This window comes from Megalobrama amblycephala, linkage group LG22 (assembly GCF_018812025.1).
Source record: "Megalobrama amblycephala isolate DHTTF-2021 linkage group LG22, ASM1881202v1, whole genome shotgun sequence".
NCBI classification, from domain to species: domain Eukaryota; kingdom Metazoa; phylum Chordata; class Actinopteri; order Cypriniformes; family Xenocyprididae; genus Megalobrama; species Megalobrama amblycephala.
Window position 1 is genome coordinate 2,276,424 of NC_063065.1, and position 23,114 is coordinate 2,299,537.

Genomic DNA, 23,114 nt, shown 5'->3' on the forward strand with positions numbered 1-23,114 from the left:
CCACTAGGTCTGAAATATATTGTTCGCTGCAAACATGATGATCTTAAATTAATTAATTATTAATTTACTATTAATAAATGTGTAAAGTTTCATAAAATGAAAATGCTCAATAAAGTAGGCTAACTGCGTTACCTCAGATGGATGAATGGTTGGATTCCACAACTGGTAAAATAAAACATATATAAGACAATACAACATTTACTGTAGGAGCCATACAATTTACTGGTGACTTAATTTAAAAAACTGTTCTACTGTGCTTCTGATTTGGCAGTGAAATTCACCGATTTTGGGTGTGAAGGATTCAATGGTCCAGTTAGTATTTTCACCCCATAATGGTGGCCGCGCTACCGGAGCGCCATCTAGTGACTGTTGCCTAAAAAGTATCAGAGTGTCACCTCTTGGGTTCTAAGCTCTTTGTTGACCAGGAAATTACAGTGGGTACGGAAAGTATTCAGACCCCCTTAAATTTTTCACTCTTTGTTATATTGCAGCCATTTGCTAAAATCATTTAAGTTCATTTTTTTCCTCATTAATGTACACACAGCACCCCATGTTGACAGAAAAACACAGAATTGTTGACATTTTTGCAGATTTATTAAAAAAGAAAAACTGAAATATCACATGGTCTTTCAGTATTCAGACCCTTTGCTGTGATACTCTTATATTTAACTCAGGTGCTGTCCATTTCTTCTGATCATCCTTGAGATGGTTCTACACCTTCATTTGAGTCCAGCTGTGTTTGATTATACTGATTGGACTTGATTAGGAAAGCCACACACCTGTCTATGTAAGACCTTACAGCTCACAGTGCATGTCAGAGCAAATGAGAATCATGAGGTCAAAGGAACTGCCTGAAGAGCTCAGAGACAGAATTGTGGCAAGGCACAGATCTGGCCAAGGTTACAAAAAAAATTCTGCTGCACTTAAGGTTCCTAAGAGCACAGTGGCCTCCATAATCCTTAAATGGAAGATGTTTGGGACGACCAGAACCCTTCCTAGAGCTGGCCGTCCGGCCAAACTGAGCTATCGGGGGAGAAGAGCCTTGGTGAGAGAGGTAAAGAAGAACCCAAAGATCAATGTGGCTGAGCTCCAGAGATGCAGTCGGGAGATGGGAGAAAGTTGTAGAAAGTCAACCATCACTGCAGCCCTCCACCAGTCGGGGCTTTATGGCAGAGTGGCCCAACGGAAGCCTCTCCTCAGTGCAAGACACATGAAAGCCTGCATGGAGTTTGCACCTGAAAAAAACACCTGAAGGACTCAAAGATGGTGAGAAATAAGATTCTCTGGTCTGATGAGACCAAGATAGAACTTTTTGGCCTTAATTCTAAGCGGTATGTGTGGAGAAAACCAGGCACTGCTCATCACCTGTCCAATACAGTCCCAACAGTGAAGCATGGTGGTGGCAGCATCATGCTGTGGGGGTGTTTTTCAGCTGCAGGGACAGGATGACTGGTTGCAATCGAGGGAAAGATGAATGCGGCCAAGTACAGGGATATCCTGGATGAAAACCTTCTCCAGAGTGCTCAGGACCTCAGACTGGGCCGAAGGTTTACCTTCCAACAAGACAATGACCCTAAGCACACAGCTAAAATAACGAAGGAGTGGCTTCACAACAACTCCGTGACTGTTCTTGAATGGCCCAGCCAGAGTCCTGACTTAAACCCAATTGAGCATCTCTGGAGAGACCTAAAAATGGCTGTCCACCAACGTTTACCATCCAACCTGACAGAACTGGAGAGGATCTGCAAGAAGGAATGGCAGAGGATCCCCAAATCCAGGTGTGAAAAACTTGTTGCATCTTTCCCAAAAAGACTCATGGCTGTATTAGATCAAAAGGGTGCTTCTACTAAATACTGAGCAAAGGGTCTGAATACTTAGGACCATGTGATATTTCAGTTTTTCTTTTTTAATAAATCAAAATTTTTGCAAAAATGTCAACAATTCTGTGTTTTTCTGTCAATATGGGGTGCTGTGTGTATATTAATGAGGAAAAAAATTAACTTAAATAATTTTAGTAAATGGCTGCAATATAACAAAGAGTGAAAAATTTAAGGGGGTCTGAATACTTTCCCTACCCACTGTATAACAGTCAGTGGAAGAAAATGGAGGAAGTCAAAAATCAGCCACAGAATCAAGAGCACCCATGGCCAACAGTTCATCTGATGATGAAGATTTTTTCGCTTCTTTGAAACAGACAACACATGAAGCCAGCAAAGAGTTGGATGGATATCTGGCCTGTGTTTCAGACAGCAGTGTTTCAGGCACTGCAGGATTGATTTTTAGCCCCAAAAGAGCTAGGCTTGACACTCACAATTTTGACAATCAGCTTCTGCTTAAGTTAAATACGAGGTTTTGCAACTTTCAGTAGCATGTTGCATACTGGCATTAGGTAGTAGTCTTATAGTTTGATAATTGAATACAATTAAACACAAACAGTTCTAAAGGAGGATAAAACTTTGTATGTGGTTCATTGACTTCATGTTTTTAGAGATTAAAAGCTTAAACAAGAATCTCTAGTTTTCATTCTTGCTGTTACTTTTACTTTTTTAATACTCAAGTACAATTTTAATGTAGTACTTTTTTACTTTTACTCGAGTATGATCCTGGACAGATACTTTTACTTTTAATTGAGTAAAATTTTCACTCAGTACTTGTACTTTCACTTGAGTAACATTTTTGAGTACTTTTTACACCTCTGCTGATGTGATGCTATTGATCTGAGTGATCTGTTAGGTTTATATTCTATGAGCATATCTGCAATGTATTGAGGTCCTAGGCCATTGAGTGATTTATAAACAAGTAACAGTACTTTAAAATCAATTCTAAATGCAACTGGAAGCCAGTGCAAGGACCTGAGGACTGGTGTGATGTGTTTTCTGGTTCTGCTCAGAATCCTGGCAGAAGCATTCTGTACAAGCTGCAGCTGTCTTATGGTCTTTTTGGGAAGACCAGTGAGGAGCCCATTACAATAATCCACCCTGCTGGTGATGAAAGCATGAACAAGTTTCTCTAAGTCTTGACTGGAGACAAAGCATCTAATTCTTGCAATATTTTTGAGATGATAATATGCTGATTTAGTTACTGTCTTTACATGGCTACTGAAACTCAGGTCTGACTCCAAAATCACACCAAGATTTCTGACTTGATTTTTAGTTGTTTGACCTCTAGAGTGAAGGTACATGTTCACTTTGAGAACTTCATCTTTGTTTCCAAACGCAATGACTTCAGTTTTGTCTTTGTTTAACTGAAGGAAGTTTAGGCACATCCAGTTTTTAATTTCATCAATGCATTGGCACAGGGAGTCAATGGGGCTGTAGTCGTTAGGTGATAGGGCTAGGTAAATCTGGGTGTCATCTGCATAGCTGTGATATGCAATTTGGTTCTTTCTCATTATTTGGCTCAGTGGCAGCATATATAGGTTGAACAGGAGGGGTGCGAGTATTGAACCTTGAGGGACTCCGCATGTCATGGATGTCCACTTATGGGGCCCTATTTTAACGATCTAAACGCAAAGTGTAAAGCGCACGGCGCAGGTGCACTCAGGGCGTGTCCAAATCCACTTTTGCTATTTTAACTTTGGAAAAACGGTCCGTGCGCCGGGGCGCATTTTTGAAATGGGTTGTCCCTATTCTCTTAATGAGTAATGGGCATTACGTTCAATAAACCAATCAGAGTGTCATCTCCCATTCCCTTTAAGAGCGAGATGCGCTCGCGCCATGGCGGATTGCTATTTACATGGCGGAATTTGTTGTCGGAAAAGCTGAACGCTTTTCAAGCGAAGAAACCGATCTGCTCGTGCGCGAAGTTAAAGCATTTGGCTGAACAATACGAAAATACGTAACATTATAAAAGGTAACACTTTAGATTACAGCCCGGAAAGTACTGCGTAATTACAACAAATTTACAGCGTAACTTTCAATAATTATAGTGTAACTATACAGTAAGTATGTGTAAGTATAGGGGAACAATATGTGAAGTATTGGGAATAAAGGGGTAACAACCAGGAAAAATAACAAATTATTTATACTTTAAATATTTTATAACCAAGGGGTACGTATGACATAACTAAGGGGTAAATATGACATTACGGGCCGTAAATTAAAGTGTAGTTTGTTACCCTCTTATTTCATGTAGTTACAGGGTAAGTATGACATTACGGGCCGTAAATTAAAGTGGAGCTTGTTACACTCTTGTTTCATGTAGTTACAGGGTAAGTAATTAATAAAAATAAATAAATAAACAAATAAATAAAAACGCAAACAGTCATATCACTTGGAAAACTTTATTTGAAAAACAACTTATTTCAAAACAGATTTAAAGTTAAAACACTTCTTATTCGTTTCTCTTGCTTGGCTTCCTCCTCCTCTTGAATCCTCTTTTTCTTTCTTTCCACTGATCAGGCATGTGATTGGCTAAGGACAAAAAAGCAGGAAAATATACTGAGACCAAATACCACTGGTGGCGGATCAATATGGACAGTAAAGCAGGACCCATAACAACTTATTTGAACAAAAAAATACATTTTATTTTATAGCTAGATGTGCAACGTGCAACTTTTTTTGTACAGTATGAAAAATAACAAATTATTTGGTGGATGCATTTTTACCCAACTTTAACAGCTAAATGTGCAACATGCACATTTTCATGTCAAAAGAAGGCCTCAATTTTTGTACGACTCTTTAGCCTTTGTAGCAAGCTGTTTTAGAGCCTCTACACGTTTCTTTTGGAATTTGCGCCTGGCACTCACAGCTGCTGCCACGATGGCATTTTTTGCCATTTTCTTGCCGGCCGTGGGCTTCTCAGAGTGATAAGGCCTTTTGTTCAGTTCTTCTTTATCTCTGAGCAGAGCTCTGTACCTTTGGCTCGATCGTTTTACATTTCTGCACAGCTGTACATTAACAGGACTCTCCTTTGTCTTCCGGGAGTAGTGCTGAATGGCCGACACCTGCATGGCCTTCAGGTTGTATTTGACCACTTGATAGGACTCATATGTCTCAACACTTAGGTTTGCAGCTTTGGCTTGCAGGATGTTGGACATTACACTGAATGCTGATTCCACCTGTGGACCATGAAATGGGCATAGTGCAGACAGTGCAAGCTTGCAGAGCGCTGGGTACCTCTGAGTCTTTCTCACAACATTCCACCATAAATCAACTCTTGCCTCCTCTGTCATCTGAGGTAGTGTCATGTCACTTGCATATCTAGGATGGGAAACAACAGTTTAAGCTCATTATTTGACAATAAAATAATTCCTTACAAACAACAGGCTACATTATACAATTACTAGCAAAATAATCATACATTTGACTTATTAAGAATCTGTGTAAATGGCATTCCAACAATTATATACACCTGTGTATTTCATGTTGAAATCCAGCTCTCTCCAGTTCATTAAGCTTCACATCTGGAAACATGTTCGGCAACTTCTGGAGATGAGGAAGAATGTGATGGCTTCCCCGTGCATCTGGGTCCAAGCATGACAGAGTCCTTAGGGTTGGACTGTCAAGAGGTAGCTTTGTTTGAAGGTCACCTGCACAGCTGGTGTTGGCTTGGATTACCTTTTATAAATAGAGTACAGTTTAAGAAACAAGTAAAGACATACTGTATATGTGGAGCCTGCTCCAAGATAAATTGCTTAGGAAGTGTTTTTCTTTTAAATGAATTAAATGTGTATAGTTATGGTGTGATGTCATTATGTCGTGTCTAATATTGAGGACCATGTTGGAAATAAGTGTTTAATTCGCTTTCACAGGCTATTCTCATCTTACGATGACATGTTTCAATGTTTTACCTAAATAAAGCCATACCATACCTTAGTTTTGAAAGCCTTCACCACAGGGTGTTCCCTCCCTAGTTGGTCAAGGAGGGATGAGGCCTCAGAGCCAACAAAAGGTGCTGCGAGATGGGCCTCTGTCGATGTCAGGTCAAGCAACTTCATCTTTGGCCCAGACAGATTCCTTCCTTTGCTGTTAATTAATTTTTCTGGCTTGATGAAGCAAGATAAAAACTCCCTGACAAGTTTCTCCTGCTCATCATGGAGTTTATGAACCTTTGGGCCCTTGGACTGAAAAAGCAGGACGTAATGTTTCAGCATGGGAAGGACTGCTGAATAGAAGTGGAGCTCAAGGAGGGTTTTCTTGTCCTCAAATCAGCTGAATGTAATGTAAACATTAATCTGACGCTTTTATCAAAATTTACTTATAAGTTAGAGGTTGCACGCCTCTGGAGCAACTAGGGGTTAAGTGTCTTGCTCAGGGACATATTGGTGAACGTGTCGCAGTGGGAATCAAAGGCAAGTGTCATATCCACTGCTCCAACGCTACAATTCTCTATAATAATAATAATAATCTTATTAATAATAATGATAATAACCAATAAGTAAATGTAATGTTTGAATTTTTACATTTTGCCCACTCCCCCCACCAATATAGCTTCAGCTGATGTCTAGGGCGTTTTTCTCACCTTCTTGCAAATCCTGACCTTCCTCATCTTCCCGTCGTTTGTGAAGTTCTTGGACCTGTTCCCCAACTCCTTCCACAACTCCTTGATCCGGGCCCTGCCTGTTCCCTGTACTTCACGCTTCTGTAGAATAGCACTGACAATGTCCTTGTATGTACACTTATCTTCATTGCTCAGGAAGGCATAGTAAAACATGACCAGTGCATCCCACATTCGCAGTGTTTCCAGACTGACATCCAAGACTGAGAGCCACCGGTGTGGAATATAGCACTCTGGCCGCGAGAAATGGATTCCAAATATGCTGCAAATTTCTCTGAGGCCATCTTTCATGTCAGCTGACCATTTGTGGTCTGTGTGCAGGTCTGACAGCAAAGACTCAACCCAACGCTCAAAAGGACAGCACAATTTCTTGCTGGCATTATGAAGGTGGTGACATGAGTCACCATCGATGTCAAGGAGATGAGGGGCACGGCGGTCTCTGATCTTCTTTTCCAAGCCATTTTTAGAGCCCCTCATAACAGCACAGGAGTCCATGAGAATTGACACCAGATTATCCCATGGGAGATTCATCCTTTCAAAAAGCCCATCCAGTGCACTGAAGAGAGATTCTGCCGTTACAGATATGAGCTCCAAAGCTGCAAGGTGTTGGACAACCATCCTCTCATGTTTCTCGGACCAGTAGCTGACAAGCACACCTAATACTCTTTTGTTTGTCTTGCTTGTGGCCTCATCTATGTTGAGGGAGAAGGGGACATTTCTGATTTCCTCAAGTACTTCATCCAGGATAGTCTTCTTCACACCATGGGTGAGCTTGTATGAGGCAGATTTCCTGTCCATTGACAGTTCAGCAAGTGCTTTTGGATCTTTGGCCAACTCTTGAGCCAATTTAATAATCCCAGACGTGACTGACAGGGGAAGAGAATTTTCAGCAATGAATCCAAGAATGAGTGCCTGCAAAACAGAATTTGATTAAACACCATACATCCTAAATAAAATCATTTTTAATAATTAAATGAACAGGTTTATAATATCATCTTCAGGGGCGGATTTAGACATTTTGGGGCCCAAGGCAAACACAGACATGGGGCCCTCTACATCTCTTGTTTCCCTCCTTTTGTCAATCCTTATTTAAAAAAAAAAAAAGCCCTACTTGTTACTTCTCTTCAGCAGTCTTCACACAGCAATGATGTATAGACATCTGGAGTTGTATCTGTAAGAAAAAAAGAAGAAAAATAAAAAACACAGAACAACATTCTGTTTAACAGATGTATCCTCTGTAAAATTGTATTTACATAAAATTTTCTCTGTACAATAATATGTATTGTCTATTTACACAGGGAAGAGCTGTCATTGGTTGTCATTTACCTTGGTTGTTCTGATAGTATCTTCTATATGGATCTGCTTGCTGCTACATGTTGTTTTTGGACTTCTGTCTTGTGTTACTAAAGTGAGAAGAAACACACAAGACAATAAGTGATCAATTATGGAGACATCATTTTAGTAAAAATAACTTACCTTTTAAAATGTTTACATTTTTTCTTTCACTGACTTTCTCCTGCTCTCCCTTTTTTTCTGACCATTTCTTTATTTCCCTTGTCTCTGTTTTTGCATCTTTCTCGTCTTCTCTCTTTGGTCTTTGCCTATCTTTTTCTTCTTCTCTCTTTGGTCTTTGCCTGTCTTTTTCTTCTTCTCTCTTTGGTCTTTGCCTATCTTTTTCTTCTTCTCTCTTTGGTCTTTGCCTGTCTTTTTCTTCTTCTCTCTTTGGTCTTTGCCTGTCTTTTTCTTCTTCTCTCTTTGGTCTTTGCCTGTCTTTTTCTTCTTCTCTCTTTGGTCTGTGTGTGAGTGAGTGTGTCTGTGTGTGTGAGTGTCTCTGAGTGAGTGTGTCTGTGTGTGTGAGTGAGTGTGTCTGTGTGTGTGTGTGAGTGAGTGTCTGTGTGAGTGAGTGTGTCTGTGTGTGTGAGTGTGTCTGTGTGTGTGAGTGTGTCTGTGTGTGTGAGTGTGTCTGTGTGTGTGAGTGTCTGTGTGTGTGAGTGAGTGTGTCTGTGTGTGTGAGTGTGTCTGTGTGTGTGAGTGTGTCTGTGTGTGTGAGTGAGTGTCTGTGTGAGTGAGTGTGTCTGTGTGTGTGAGTGTGTCTGTGTGTGTGAGTGAGTGTGTCTGTGTGAGTGAGTGAGTGTGTCTGTGTGAGTGAGTGAGTGTGTCTGTGTGTGTGAGTGAGTGTGTCTGTGTGAGTGAGTGTGTCTGTGTGTGTGAGTGAGTGTGTCTGTGTGTGAGTGAGTGTGTCTGTGTGTGAGTGTGTCTGTGTGAGTGTGTCTGTGTGTGTGAGTGAGTGTGTCTGTGAGTGTGAGTGAGTGTGTCTGTGAGTGAGTGAGTGTGTCTGTGTGAGTGTGAGTGAGTGAGTGTGTCTGTGTGAGTGAGTGAGTGTGTCTGTGAGTGAGTGAGTGTGTCTGTGAGTGTGAGTGAGTGTGTCTGTGAGTGTGAGTGAGTGTGTCTGTGAGTGAGTGAGTGTGTCTGTGAGTGAGTGTGTCTGTGAGTGTGAGTGAGTGTGTCTGTGAGTGTGAGTGAGTGTGTCTGTGTGAGTGAGTGTGTCTGTGAGTGAGTGAGTGTGTCTGTGAGTGAGTGTGTCTGTGAGTGTGAGTGTGTCTGTGAGTGTGAGTGAGTGTGTCTGTGTGAGTGAGTGAGTGTGTCTGTGAGTGAGTGAGTGAGTGAGTGTGTCTGTGTGAGTGAGTGAGTGTGTCTGTGAGTGAGTGAGTGAGTGTGTCTGTGAGTGTGAGTGTGTCTGTGAGTGTGAGTGAGTGTGTCTGTGTGAGTGAGTGAGTGAGTGTGTCTGTGTGAGTGAGTGAGTGTGTCTGTGAGTGAGTGAGTGTGTCTGTGAGTGTGAGTGAGTGTGTCTGTGAGTGTGAGTGAGTGTGTCTGTGAGTGAGTGAGTGTGTCTGTGAGTGAGTGTGTCTGTGAGTGTGAGTGAGTGTGTCTGTGAGTGTGAGTGAGTGTGTCTGTGTGAGTGAGTGTGTCTGTGAGTGAGTGAGTGTGTCTGTGAGTGAGTGTGTCTGTGAGTGTGAGTGTGTCTGTGAGTGTGAGTGAGTGTGTCTGTGTGAGTGAGTGAGTGTGTCTGTGAGTGAGTGAGTGAGTGAGTGTGTCTGTGTGAGTGAGTGAGTGTGTCTGTGAGTGAGTGAGTGAGTGTGTCTGTGAGTGTGAGTGTGTCTGTGAGTGTGAGTGAGTGTGTCTGTGTGAGTGAGTGAGTGAGTGAGTGTGTCTGTGAGTGAGTGAGTGAGTGAGTGAGTGAGTGTGTCTGTGTGAGTGAGTGAGTGTGTCTGTGAGTGAGTGAGTGAGTGAGTGTGTCTGTGTGAGTGAGTGAGTGTGTCTGTGAGTGAGTGAGTGAGTGAGTGAGTGAGTGAGTGAGTGTGTCTGTGTGAGTGAGTGAGTGTGTCTGTGAGTGAGTGAGTGAGTGAGTGTGTCTGTGTGAGTGAGTGAGTGTGTCTGTGAGTGAGTGAGTGAGTGTGTCTGTGAGTGTGAGTGTGTCTGTGAGTGTGAGTGAGTGTGTCTGTGTGAGTGAGTGAGTGTGTCTGTGAGTGAGTGAGTGAGTGAGTGAGTGAGTGAGTGTGTCTGTGTGAGTGAGTGAGTGTGTCTGTGAGTGAGTGAGTGAGTGAGTGAGTGTGTCTGTGTGAGTGAGTGAGTGAGTGTGTCTGTGAGTGAGTGAGTGTCTGTATTGTCATGTCTAAATCACTATAATCTGACCTTGCGAGCTTTGGCCTCAGCAAATCTTGCTATCACTGATTCCATATCCAGTGACTTCCTGACTTCCTGCTCGATGGAGAGAACAGCTAGAGCAGACAGCCTGTCCTGTGACATAGTTGATCTGAGGTACGTTTTGATTAGTTTCAGTGATGAGAAACTTCTCTCACCCGAAGCTACTGTAACAGGGAGAGTGAGGAGGAGTCTGAAAGCTATACTCAAATTTGGATATATGTCAAGTAAATTCTCTTTATATATATAGTCAAGCATCTCAAATGGTGATGAGACATGTGGCGGGAATGACCTAACTGCACCCTTAACCTCAAGCTTCAGATCTTCTGCATCAATGTCATCCATCCTTTGCTCTAATCTGTGGCAGCATTCATCCAGCTTCCCTTCCTTCTCAGTGCTTCTCATTGTGTCGAGTGAGTAGAGAAATCCATAAAGCTCATAGAAGATTTCCATGTTGGAAAATCTGTTCTCTACTGTGACAAGAGCTGTATCTATTAGACGTAGAAAAAACTCTCTTTTGAAGAGCTCTTCTGCAGTTGACTGAGTCTTCTCTGTTCCCTCATACTCAAACTGTTTGGTTTTTCTTCTCTGACGCACCTCAGGCCAGCTCATCTCCACCTCAAGCTTCTCTGCTATCTCCCTGGCATCTGTTTTCGCAGAATGAAATCCATGACTGCGAAATTCCTGAAGATATTCTTTCACTGCCCTGATTTCTTCTCTCACTGTCTCAACTGAAACTTTGGGGCTCTGAAGGATCTTGCTCACTTTGTTTATCTGGAACAACACATTGTACCACACAATGGTACTTACCACAAAAGGCCATTTCTGCAGCTCCTTGCAGATGCTTTCAGCTGTTGAGACAACATCTGCATCTCTTTTCTCTGTGGCGTACTCCTTTAAAGCAGTTAATGCCTTCACGATTTCAGGCAGCTGGTAGCGAACAGCTTTCACAGCTTCAACTCTACACTCCCACCTGGTTGTTGACAATGCTTTAAGTGTCAAATTCTTGACGTGTTCTTTGAGAATACTCCAACGTTGAACTGAAGAGCTGAAAAGATTGTAAAGTCGCTGTATCAGCCCAAAGAAGCTGATGGACGTCACGGAGGACTTGGCTGCATCACCAACAACAAGGTTCAGTGTGTGACTTCCACAAGGAACATATAACGCTTTGTTGTTTATTTCCAGCACTCTCTTTTGGACTCCCTGCTTTTTACCCTGCATGTTGCTCCCGTTATCGTAAGACTGGCCTCGACAATTGCAAAGATCCAATCCTAGTGTTTCTAGTTGGCCTAAAAATGTCTCACATAAGCCTTTTCCTGTTGTGTCAAGTGCCTGAAGAAATCCAACAAAGTGCTCATGGATGGAGACACCCTTTGATAATTCACAATTAACAATTCGTAGCACCACTGAGAGCTGCTCATTGTGACTGAGGTCTGGAGTGCAGTCCATAATTACTGCATAGTATTTGGCTGTTTTCACTCTCTCTACAATTGCATCAGTTGTACATTTTGCCACAAGGGAAATAAGTTCATTTTGGATATTCTTGCTTAAATAGGTGTCACTTAGCTGTTTTGCCTGAATTCTCCTCAGATGCTCTCGCATCACTGGGTCAAACTGAGCCATTAATTGCACTTGTCCAAGAAAATTTCCATTACCAGCCTCAAACAATTTGTCTGAGTGGCCACGAAATGCAAGATTGTGCTCTGCCAGATAGTTTACAATTGCAATAAGTCGTCTTAAAATCTCTTTCCAGCGGTTTACTTCAAGAGCAATTAGATCTTGGTTTACCTGATCTATAGCTGTGTTGGTTTGTAGTTTCTGTGAAAGATTGCGCCAAGCATCCATGTTTGTGATGTGTTCTGCTGACCTCTCATGCTGTCTCAAGTGTGCAGAAAGATTTTTCCAGTAATTAAACCCATCTGCACTTAGCTGAGTGGCCTTTTCTCGGTTACCAAACAAGCGGCAACAAAAGCACAAAACACAGTCATTTTTTTCACTGTACACGAGCCAGGACCTCTTTATTTTTTCTCCATTCTTCATTTGCAGGTAATAATTGCTGTTTGTAAATCTTCTGCCCTCTTGATTTTTAGGATAAATTCTATCCTTGCTCTGAACTGGGCCTCTCTGCACTATTGAGCAGCGCTCTTTGTCAGTGAGATGTTTTGGCCAGAGTGCTGGGTCATCTTCAAGTTCAAGTGTAACACATTGGTCAGAATGACTGCTAGTACTCATTAGTTGTTCATTGGAAATGGAATTGTCGTCTTTTTCGTCATAGACGTAGTCATCATTATTATCACTGTCACTGAAAGTGAACGCGGAAGTTTTGTTCCCTGCAGCTGCAGTTGAAGGATCCTCCTCATCCTGTAAAATTGCCGTGCATGTAACGTTAGCAGCAATATCGCTTGAGCAGCCTGGGCTAGCACTGTCGGCGCCGGCGGCAACGGGTAGCTCCTCCACGCTAGCAGCAATGCTAACAGTCGTGATGGTGTTAGCGTTGTTGTCATTGTCAGCGGGGCCGGGCATCACAAAAAAGTTTGTTAACTTCGGCAATTTTGCTAAAAACTTTTTGCTTTCCTCCTGTTTCTTCCTTTTTTCAGCACCGCTTGGGTAGCTTTGCTTCATTTTTACTGTCAATACTCTCTCTCTGTACACTCTGTCTATCACTGTCAATCACTTCTTCTTCGTCAGTTTTTTGGCGCATTACAGCCTTGTCACTTTCGCAGATGCGCAGTAAGTGAAATAATGGAATAGTCCAATGTAGTGAGGTGGGGGGGGGGGGCATCCTGTCTGCGACACTAATGATTTGATGCCATTTTTCGCAAATGGAGTTTTAGAAATATATATTTTGCACGAAGTAAAAAAAAAAAAAAAAATCTTTAAGCAAGTTAATGGGGCATTTTGGGGGCCCCTAGGTAGCTCGGGGCCCAAGGCAATTGCCGACCTTTGCCTAATGGTAAAGTCCGCCCCTGATCATCTTCACTGATTATAATGTAGTCAAAACAATTATTTTAAAGGAGTAGTAGGAGTATTTGTTTTTGAGTATTCTCCCCATTGGAAGCAATCTTATTTGCTGCTTTTGATAGCAAATTGGTAGATTTGTTTAAATTCAGTCCACCTCTAGTTATGTCTAAGTTAATAAACACCTGTTTCAAACATAGTAAAAAAGAAGAGAAGAGTTGACTGAAAAGAGTTACTACAAAATCAGAAAACACTTACTTGATCCTGAGCAATACGGTTGCATAGAGGAGGAATTGATCTGGGTTGCGCCGAGTTGTTGTGCGGAGCCGCAACAATGATGTTATCAGCTCGTGCGATCTCAATGTGCATGTTCTGCTGTTGGATCTTCCACAGTTTCACATGTTTTGGATGCATCATATGTTTCCGGAGTGCAATCTTCCCACTTGTGCCATAGTTAATAGGGTGGTTGCAAATGTTGCAAATAGCTTTGCCTGGTTCTCTAATTTTGCTAAAGCAATTGAGTGAGAAAGTGTTTCCCTCAACTTGGACAGTCTCCAGCAACCAGCTCCATTTGAACCGATTCTTGACCCCCTGTTTGATAGACTTTAATTCAGGGCTGTTCAGTGCTAGCTTGGCCATGAGTCTGTGTATGCTGGAAATCAAGAATAATGGAAAATTTTCATTAGAATGTAAGAATCCATATCAGAAAATATATTCATTTTTACATGTTTGACTATGTACTGTATGTCTATCCGCTCTTCAGAAAGGTTGAAAACTAGAGCAGAGGTGCGCGAGCGCAGAATGGAATAACACTTGCTATAGCTTAGAAAGTTAATACTTTCCATGTCTGCTCTGCCATTAAACATATTGGATCCACGGGGTCACTGGGCTCCTCATGTGAACAGACAGGCACAGAAGTGCTGCGCGATTAAACTAAAACACCACTCTGTGGGTAGTAACCACATACATCATACAACGATTCATACAGCAAAGTTTTAAGGGTGGCTAGTAGTAGCTAACTTAGCTATCTTATTATGGGATGCAAACACACAGTGGCGTAGCAAGTCAGACCCGGGTCCATATGCAAAAAAAATTGTATGGGCCCCCCTAACCCCGCCCTCCATTGAAGGGACATTTATAGACGTTCAATGTAGCGTATAAAAAATACCATACCAAACAATACCATAAAAAAAAAAAAAAAACTACTGCATGCAAAAAATACAAACAATCTTGGCACGGCGGCCCAAAATGTAAAAACACAGCACTACTCACTCATTTTAATTGCATTCTCCGGGCCTTTCTTTCAGCAAATTCATTCACGATGTCCCTGGTGTTTAATTCACGGCTTCGTTCATTCTTGATGGAAAGAATAGCCAGTCCTGATAGTCTGTTCTGCGACATGGTGCTCCGCAAATAATTTTTGATGAGCTTCAGTTTTGAAAAAGAGCGCTCCGCTGCAGCAACAGTAACAGGGATAGTAAGAAAGAGAACTAAAACGGTGCACATGTCACTGAAGCTAGATGTGATAGAGTTGTTCTCAACAATCAAAAAACTGGCCAGATCTTGAACTGTAGTCATCCCAGAGATTTGTCTTTTAAAGGCTGCACGGAATGCGATCAGTTGTTGTGGAAGGGCTGGAGACAAGTCTTGGTTGTATCTCTCCACTAACCTCTGTGCCCCCTCGTATATAGCGTTCTTCTCCTCAGTTGCAAGTATGTGCGGCTGGACCACTCTGAACAAATCGGCAACTGATCGCAAAGCTGAAAATCGCCGACTCAGCTGGGAAATGATGATGTCTAGGCAAGCGTTAAATACATTTACCTTAAAGTAACTTTCAGCATCAGCCAGACGCTCGTCCTGACAGAATTCATCTTAATGGCGCTTTGCCCTTCTAATTCTTTCATTTTCAAAGGTTTGTTTCACTCCCCACTTCTCAGCCATGAATTCTGCGGTTACTTTTGCCTCCTCGAAATTTTCTCTGAACCTTGTCAACTCCGCGATGGCAGTGTCAAGTAACTCTGTAGCTTTATGAAGGTCAGCATCCTTTGCCTGAAGCATTTTTGAAATTACATTGATCTGTTCCAGGACTTCACTTTGAAAGACTATAATAAAAACGAAGTCAAATCTTTCCATCAGCCTTATCAAAGCCATGGCCTCGTTGCGCTCATCTGCCTTTTTACTGGTAAGTGAAATGTTGGTCAGGGCCTTCAACACCTCAACATATCTGTATCTGGCTGCAGACACAGCATCATTGCGCGATGCCCACCTAGTAGCGCACAGTTTTTTCAGCGTGACACCCGAAGTGAGTTTTTCAGTCATCTCAACCAATACATTCCACCTCATACTGTGCGCAAAAAACACAATTTTTCCATGGTGTTGTAAAACTTTGTCAGCTCTGTTATTGACTTGACTGAATCATTGAGGACCAGATTTAAATTATGGGCAGTGCAGTGTACATATGTTGCATTTGGCTGTCTCTTCTGTATCCTTGCCTGAACTCCCGTATAGATGCCGCTCATATTCGTGGCACCATCAAATCCTTGGCCACGGCATTTCGAAATATCGAGACCTTTTTCCTCAACCGAACATATAATTTCGTTGGCTATTGTGCCTGCGGACGAGTCAGGTATTTGCAAGAATCCCAAAAAAGACTCGTTGATTTTCACAGCCATTGCAGCACTCTGGCTATCTCTCTCTATGGTTACATACCGAAAGATTTGACTCATCTGATCCACTTTAGATACATCTTGAGTCGTATCCATGATCACTGAGAAAAACGGCGCAGCCTTAATTTCACTGATAATTTCTTTCTGGACAGTCTCAGAGAGTATACCTATAAGTTCATTTTGGATTTGTGGGCTGAGATACTTAACGGAACCATCAGGGCGACTGAGCAGCTCCTTCAAATATGGATCATACTTGGCCAGTAGGTCGATGATGGAGAGAAAATGACCTTTGTTGACACTTTCATTGTTTTCGAAGTGTCCCCGAAATGCAAGGTTGTTTGATGCCAGAGTTAAAGTGACATTAATGATCCGTTCAAGAACCTGCCTCCAAAAGTTAACTTGTTCACGGATTTGCTGTTCTGACGCCTCATCAATAGTACCATGCAGACGCCACTGATCATAAACACTGCAAGCTGCTACATGGCACTCTGCGCTTTCATGCCTGGAATTTTTATTTGACAGGGTCTGCCATGTTCTAATCCCTTGCGTCCATGCCACGTGGTAGCTTTTGTGACTGCGGTCAGCAAATAGCCAGCATGGTTCACAATATGCAGCGTCAAGCTTAGGCGAGTAACACAACCAAGATCGCGGTAGCTGAATACCAGCTTTTGTTGTGGTGGAGTAAAAACTAGTCGAAAAACACCGGTCTCCTTGCAATGGATCTCGAGGAAATGGACCGGGGGGTTTGCATGAACCTTGTGACACAATAAAATGCTTTACTTGCCCATCTGTTAGTGTGTCTGGATACTGTCCTTTATCTGTTGTGGAACTCGCTGACATATTTCCCGCCGAATATCCAGCTTTTGGCTCGTCTGCGGCTGCTTCTTCACTTCCCGACACTTGGAACCTCATCAAGCTGTCAGCTGCATTGTTGTTCTCATCCAAAGACGTGCAACTGCTAATATTAGCTGACGAAACTTCCCTCTCACATTCGACATCAGTGTCATTCGCACTAGGTCGGCACAAAAAACTGTCTATTTTGGGTAGTTTTTGTGTCACGAATAACTTGTCCACCCTCTCTTTCCTCTTTAAGGCCCCACTTTTATGTTTGTATTTGTCCATCGTTTAAAGCTGTTAGCTAGCCACTAATCTCTCATCACACAGGGCCCTATTTTAACGATCTGAAACGCAAGTGTCAAAGCGCAAAGCGCAAGCAACTTTGTGGGCGGGTCTCGGCGCTGTTGCTATTTTCCCGGCGGGATAAATGGCTCTTGCGCCCGGCGCAAATCTAAAATGGGTTGGTCTGAAGTAGCTTCATTATTCATAGGTGTGGTTTGGGCGTAATGTGAAATAAACCAATCAGAGTGTCATCCAACATTCCCTTTAAAAGCAGGTGCACAAGTTCCATTATGGATTGCTATTATTATGGCGTATTTACCAGGCGCACGCCAGGAGCGGTTCACAGCCGAGGAGACTGATGTCCTTATATACATATATGTCTTGCCACTATTGGGCAAACAGGTCTGATCCTTAATTACTACAATTAGCCTGAATAATTTGTAAGCTAGATTTATGCCTATTTTTTCACATCTTCGTGGCACACCACAATGATTTCCGTCATCTCATGTGTTAATATTTTTTTAATGTAACAATTTATGATTTGCAAAAATAACTGTTGCATCTGTGTAGATTACATGAGCAAAGTGTATGCGCGTTGTGCACGCTATACATTATGGTCAAGCATGCGCCCTTAAAATAGCATAATGAACAACGCGCAACGCGCCACTGACTTTAGACTAGGTTTTTTCTGGTCAGTGGCACAATTGTTTAATGGAACAGCAAAATAGCACCAGGGATTGTTTGCGCCGGAACACGCCTCCTTTTTTGCGCTGAACCACCCAGGGAGTGCAAGTTCATTCACTAGTTTAGCGACGTGCTTCTGTGGAGGGAAAAGCGAGCTTTGCGCGGGTGCAAAATAGGAATGACACATGCGTCGGTGTACAAAGTCAATTGCGCTGGGTGCAAGATAGGGCCCACAGTGTTGTTTTTTTTGTTTTATTTTTTTTTTATTTGGCGCTGCAATGCAGCGTTTGCACGTGATGAGCCGTCATTAAAAAAAAATGACGGCACGTAACGTTAGTTCTACCACAGCCGCAGGGTGCAAAAAATAACAAATGCACACAAAAAAACGACGGAGAAATGAGAAATTACGGAGCAACAACAAATTACTTCTCATGACATACATACAAAAAATATATTTATTGTGGCCACGAATTATTCATTCCCTCGTTCCCGTGGGCGGGCCCCCAATCAGCCCGGGCCCATTTGAGAGAGAGGTTTTCAAAGCCCTCGCCCCACGTCAAATATCCAGATACTTACATAATTGTGATAAATTTAATCCTTTGTAAATTATTATTTTGCAGTGTAAGATAAATTACAGTTAACAACTTTAAATATTACATAAATTTATTATGTATTTTTATTAAACTTAGTGAGTGTATAAATCAGCAGCAAAAAGTAATTCTTTAAAAAATCTGCACAGTAATTTTATAAAATCTAAACATGTTAATAAAAACAAATTACTATTAGTACTCTTATAAAATTGAATCAGGCAATCATACATTTCACAATTATATATTTATATATGAATGTCAAGAATTCAGAAGTGTTTATATTTATATAGCCTACACTACACTACACAGAAATAACATACAAGTGCGCATTTAAAAGTTCACGGCACAAAGCCAAGAAATGTCGAGCGCACAAATCCTAGTGTTATCTGTCCAACAGTTTATTGATCATTTGTTTCTTCAAAGTTTTAAATTCCAGTTATTGTGCGCGTTTGATGCCGATTCCTTGTGATGTGTGTGATCTAACAAGCACACGGTAGCGAGTCGTTTAAAAACAGCAACAAACTCCAACAATTTAAAATAAAGTAATTTTATGCAAATCCACAGCCTTTTATCCACAGATCAAGCATTATAATGTGAATATATCATATTGGAGAGAGTTTTAACGTGCATCCTGCTGTAACCACAAGAGGCGCGCGCGCTGTTTGAATAACGTTACTGAATGGAGACTATGATTGACAGCCGCAGAGGAGGGAAAACGAGTTTCTGTAAACTTTAATGATGTAAATAGACTTATGTCCCTCACATCAAGCTATGGAATGGCTCCAGATGACTTTGTCACCCAAACTGACATGAAAAAAGCGGGGGGCGCCGAAAAGCGCGCTGTTTGCATCCCTATAGCTAGTGCTAGCAAATACAAGTAACGTTAGCTGCTAAGTTAATGTTAAATGCAGCTTAAACATCCTGCCATAGTGGAAAATCAATCAAAATCGATCATCTAATCAATCGACAACAAAGTCAAATTAGTAACTTATAGGTTATATATAGACACAAGCAATAATACATACCCAGATCATCCGATCCGGCGATGTTCTTGTCACGATACAGTCCTTGTTGCGCATCCCGCGATTGTGGTTCCGTCCCGGGTTACCATGGTGACGGCTGTGAGATGACGGCCAAACCCCCCCCCCCCCCCCCTTTTTTTTTTTTTTTTTTTTTTTTTACAGATCTGCATGATTCACGTAGGTCACATTTTCAGGTCGGAAAATCCGGAATTCCGGATTAATCCGGAAAAATCACATCCCTGACTGATGAATCTTAAGAGGGAATCTCATTTGCTATTCTGTATTATAAGAAAACACAGTACACCCGGAAATGTGCTCACCATTTACTCATCTTTTACCCTCATGCCATCTGAGATGTATACGACTTTCCTTCTTAAGATGAACACAAAAAGGATTTTAGGAAAAAAATAAATCATCTGGGAACGCTTTATAATGCAAGCTCACGTGTTCCTAAAAGTCGAAGCATCAAACAGCACATACATCAATAACTACAGTAATCCGTACGACCCCAATGGATGAATCAATGTCTTTTGAAGTGAAACGATACGTATTTGTAAGAAAAATACCATATATTTTAATATTTTTAAAACTTTCGACCAGCTGTCTTCTGCGCGTGCATGCGAGGGTTGAGAGTTCATGCTTGACGTAACTTGAAGCGTGACGTAGGCGTGCCGAGAAACTCATGCAGATGTTGGATGCCGTCCGTTTTTTTTGTTTTTTTTTATTATTTTTTTTTTATTAATGCTCACAACAAAATACACAGAATAACAGATAATGAGAATGAGAAACAAACAAGACAGAATAACAGAGACGGCAGTTCTCGCGCGAGTTTCACACGAATCTCCCGCGAGAACGTCATGAAAGCTTCACGTTGCTCATTTCAATGTGCTTCATCGAACGCGAAGTCGACTCTCATGCAGGCGCTGATGACAGTTGGTCGGAAGCGAAAAGATTGTTAACCTTTCCTGTTTCTGTTTCCTAACCGTGGTTGGGAGACACAGGGGAGATCCGTCTTCTCCAGGGCCGGAAGTTCTCCTCCCGGGGTTAACTCCCTAAACTTCACGCTGCTTAGTGCGATGGTAGCATAAAAAAAACAAAGAGGCCGTCTTGCCGAAGAATTTAGGTGCTTTATTTTGCTGGCTGCACTGAAATACGCTGCACACAGCTAACTACCTGCACCGGTCACCGTCTCCCTCTCACACACACTCTTCCTCTGCTTCGCGGGGATCAGACAGGAGAGGAGGGGCGCGCCTCGGATACGCGCACTCACTCACTCACTCTCATTGACACAAACACACTGAGCTGTCCTAAACTAAACACGTTGAAGACACATCCCACAACAAGATGAATAGCCTAAACCATGAGAAAATTTCTGGGTGTACTGTATTTTCTCATAATACAGAACAGCAATGAGATTCCTTCTTAAGATTCATCAGCTGAGAAACGAGCAGGAGGAAGCCAAGTGAGAAACAACAACAACCAAAAAAATGGACAAAACTTGTTACTTTCTGTCAGGACTTTAGAGTTTGAAATGAAAAGTTGATTTAAAAAAATGAATAATAAGCGTTGTAGACCTGTTTTTAATAAAGTTGTTTTTCAAATAAAGGTTTCGGAGTCAGTGATATCAGATTGTTTGCATTTTATTAATTACCCTGTAACTACATGAAATAAGAGGGTAACATGCTCTACTTTAATTTACGGCCCGTAATGTCATATTTACCCCTTAGTTATATGTCATAAGTACCCCTTAGATATAAAATATTTACAGTATAAATAATTTGTTATTTTCCTGGTTGTTACCCCTTTATTCCCAATACTTTACATATTGTTCCCCTATACTTACACATACTTACTGTATAGTTACACTATAATTATTGAAAGTTATGCTGTAAATTCGTTGTAATTACGCAGTACTTTCCGGGCTGTAATCTAAAGCGTTACCTTATAAAAATACACTGACTTATTAAACACACCGATTCAACTGATGAGTTCAACGAGTGATGTTTTGCTGAAATTACCTGTTAAGTGGCCAGTCAATCTTTCAGTCGTCTGCGTTGGATGCAGGCTTTCAAATAGCTCCGCACGATGAGTCAGTTAATATATATGTGTGTATTGGCACGATTGTTCAATTAATTAGCCAGTTTCGTTCATCATTATAAGTAGTAATAGGCTGAATTGAAAATAGGTAGCCTAATTCTAATACACGTAATGACTATTCATCATTACATTATTATATTTATGTAGCCTACACAATAATATTCTTTTACACTGTAATCCTTTTGTTTTTAATATTTGGCATGTTTGTGTGATGCGCATCCCTGTGTGTAATAAGCAAAGTCAAGGCGCACTGTGGACGCGCCCAGAGGCGCAGTTTCTACCAACGCGCTCTAACAAAAAAATATTGCGCCATTGACTTTAGACTTTAGACCAGGTTTGAGTTGGTCTATGGCGCAGTCTATTTTCAGCTCCTTAAAATAGCAATGCGCCTGAACACACCTCTTTTTTAGACCAGAACGCCCATGGGCACACTAACTGACGCAAATGCATTTACTAATTTAAGGACGTGGCGCTGAACGGGAGAACGCGAATGGCGCCGGACGCAAACTAGCAAACACACTTGCGCTGCACCTTGCGTTGCATTGCGCCGGGTGTATTATAGAGCCCTTGGTCACCGATACTCACATAATAACCTCTCCCTTCTAAGTATGACCTGAACCATTTAAGAACCATCCCAGAAAGCCCAACCCAGTTTTCCAGCCTGTCAAGAAGAATGTTGTGATCGACAGTGTCAAACGCAGCACTGAGATCGAGAAGAACCAGCACTGATAATTTACCTGTATCTGTGTTTAGGCGAATATCATTTATTATCTTTATGAGTGCTGTCTCTGTGCTGTGATGCGGTCGGAAACCAGATTGAAAGTTGTCAAAATATCCATTCAAGCTTAAGAACTTGTTCAGCTGATTGAAAACAACTTTTTCAATGATCTTGCCTATGAAAGGAAGATTTGAGATTGGCCTGTAGTTGCTCAATATGGTGTTATCCAGATTGCTCTTTTTCAGGAGGGGCTTAACAACTGCAGTTTTCAGGGATTTTGGAAAAGTCCCAGAGAGAAGTGAGGCGTTTACCACTTCTAGGAGATCTGCTTCTAAACAGTTAAACACTCTTTTGAAAAAAGATGTGGGAAGTGTGTCAAGGGCACAGGTTGATGTTTTAAGGTGCTGTACTGTTTCTTCCAAAATTTTACCGTCAATTGTTTAAAAAAAAAGACATATTAGCTACTTTCTGAGGTTGTGATCTGATCTGTTTTACCCCAGTGCAGCTCAAGGATGTGCTGATCGCCTTCCCGATATTATTAATTTTCTCAGAGAAGAAGGAAGCAAACTCACAGCATTTGTTGTCTGAGAGCATTTCACTGAATCTGACTTGGGGGGTTTGTTAGTCTCTCTACAGTAGCAAAAAGAGTGCGGGTGTTGTTTAAGTTTCTGTTTATAATATTTGAGAAGAAGGTCTGTCTAGCTTTGCATAGTTCCACATTGAAAGCATGAAGGATATCTTTATAGATGTTATAGTGGATTTCAAGTTTTGTCTTTCGCCACATGCGCTCAGCTTTTCTGCATTGTCTTTTCATATTTTGCACTGCTGTTGAGTTTCTCCATGGTGATTTTTGCCTGCCACTTTTATTCCTGACTTTCACAGGAGCAATGTTATCAATAACATTCTGTACTTTTGAGTTAAAAGAATCAAGGAGAAAATCAACAGAATCTGCAGATATGCTTGGTGTTAAAGATATAGCCTTCATAAATAGTGCACTAGTATTCTCATTTAGGCATCGCTTTTTGACCGAGATAGATCTAACTTCAACAGTCGGAGAGAT

General features: G+C 41.6%; 2 protein-coding genes across 10 annotated transcripts in view; one reads left to right on the forward strand and one right to left on the reverse strand.

Annotated features, from left to right (window-relative positions):
• LOC125258071 (paramyosin-like) overlaps window positions 1-23,114 on the forward strand; it is a 44,873-nt gene that overhangs the window by 15,876 nt on the left and 5,883 nt on the right. The window lies entirely within an intron of this gene.
• On the reverse strand, window positions 4,267-19,362 carry LOC125258063. Of its 8 annotated transcripts, none has more exons than XM_048174879.1 (8): window positions 19,243-19,356; window positions 7,825-7,901; window positions 7,610-7,669; window positions 6,463-7,410; window positions 5,813-6,064; window positions 5,353-5,558; window positions 4,748-5,201; window positions 4,267-4,412 (listed from the first exon to the last, which is right to left on the reverse strand). In XM_048174879.1, exons 4-8 carry the CDS (start codon window positions 7,294-7,296, stop codon window positions 4,299-4,301), a joined length of 1,860 nt encoding a protein of 619 aa, XP_048030836.1. In that variant the 5' UTR covers window positions 7,297-7,410; window positions 7,610-7,669; window positions 7,825-7,901; window positions 19,243-19,356; the 3' UTR covers window positions 4,267-4,298. The 8 variants fall into 8 exon arrangements, 5 of the variants coding, with proteins under 5 accessions (XP_048030836.1, XP_048030837.1, XP_048030838.1 ...); XM_048174880.1 differs by lacking the exon at window positions 19,243-19,356 and adding an exon at window positions 13,417-13,550; XM_048174881.1 differs by lacking the exon at window positions 19,243-19,356 and adding an exon at window positions 7,991-8,160.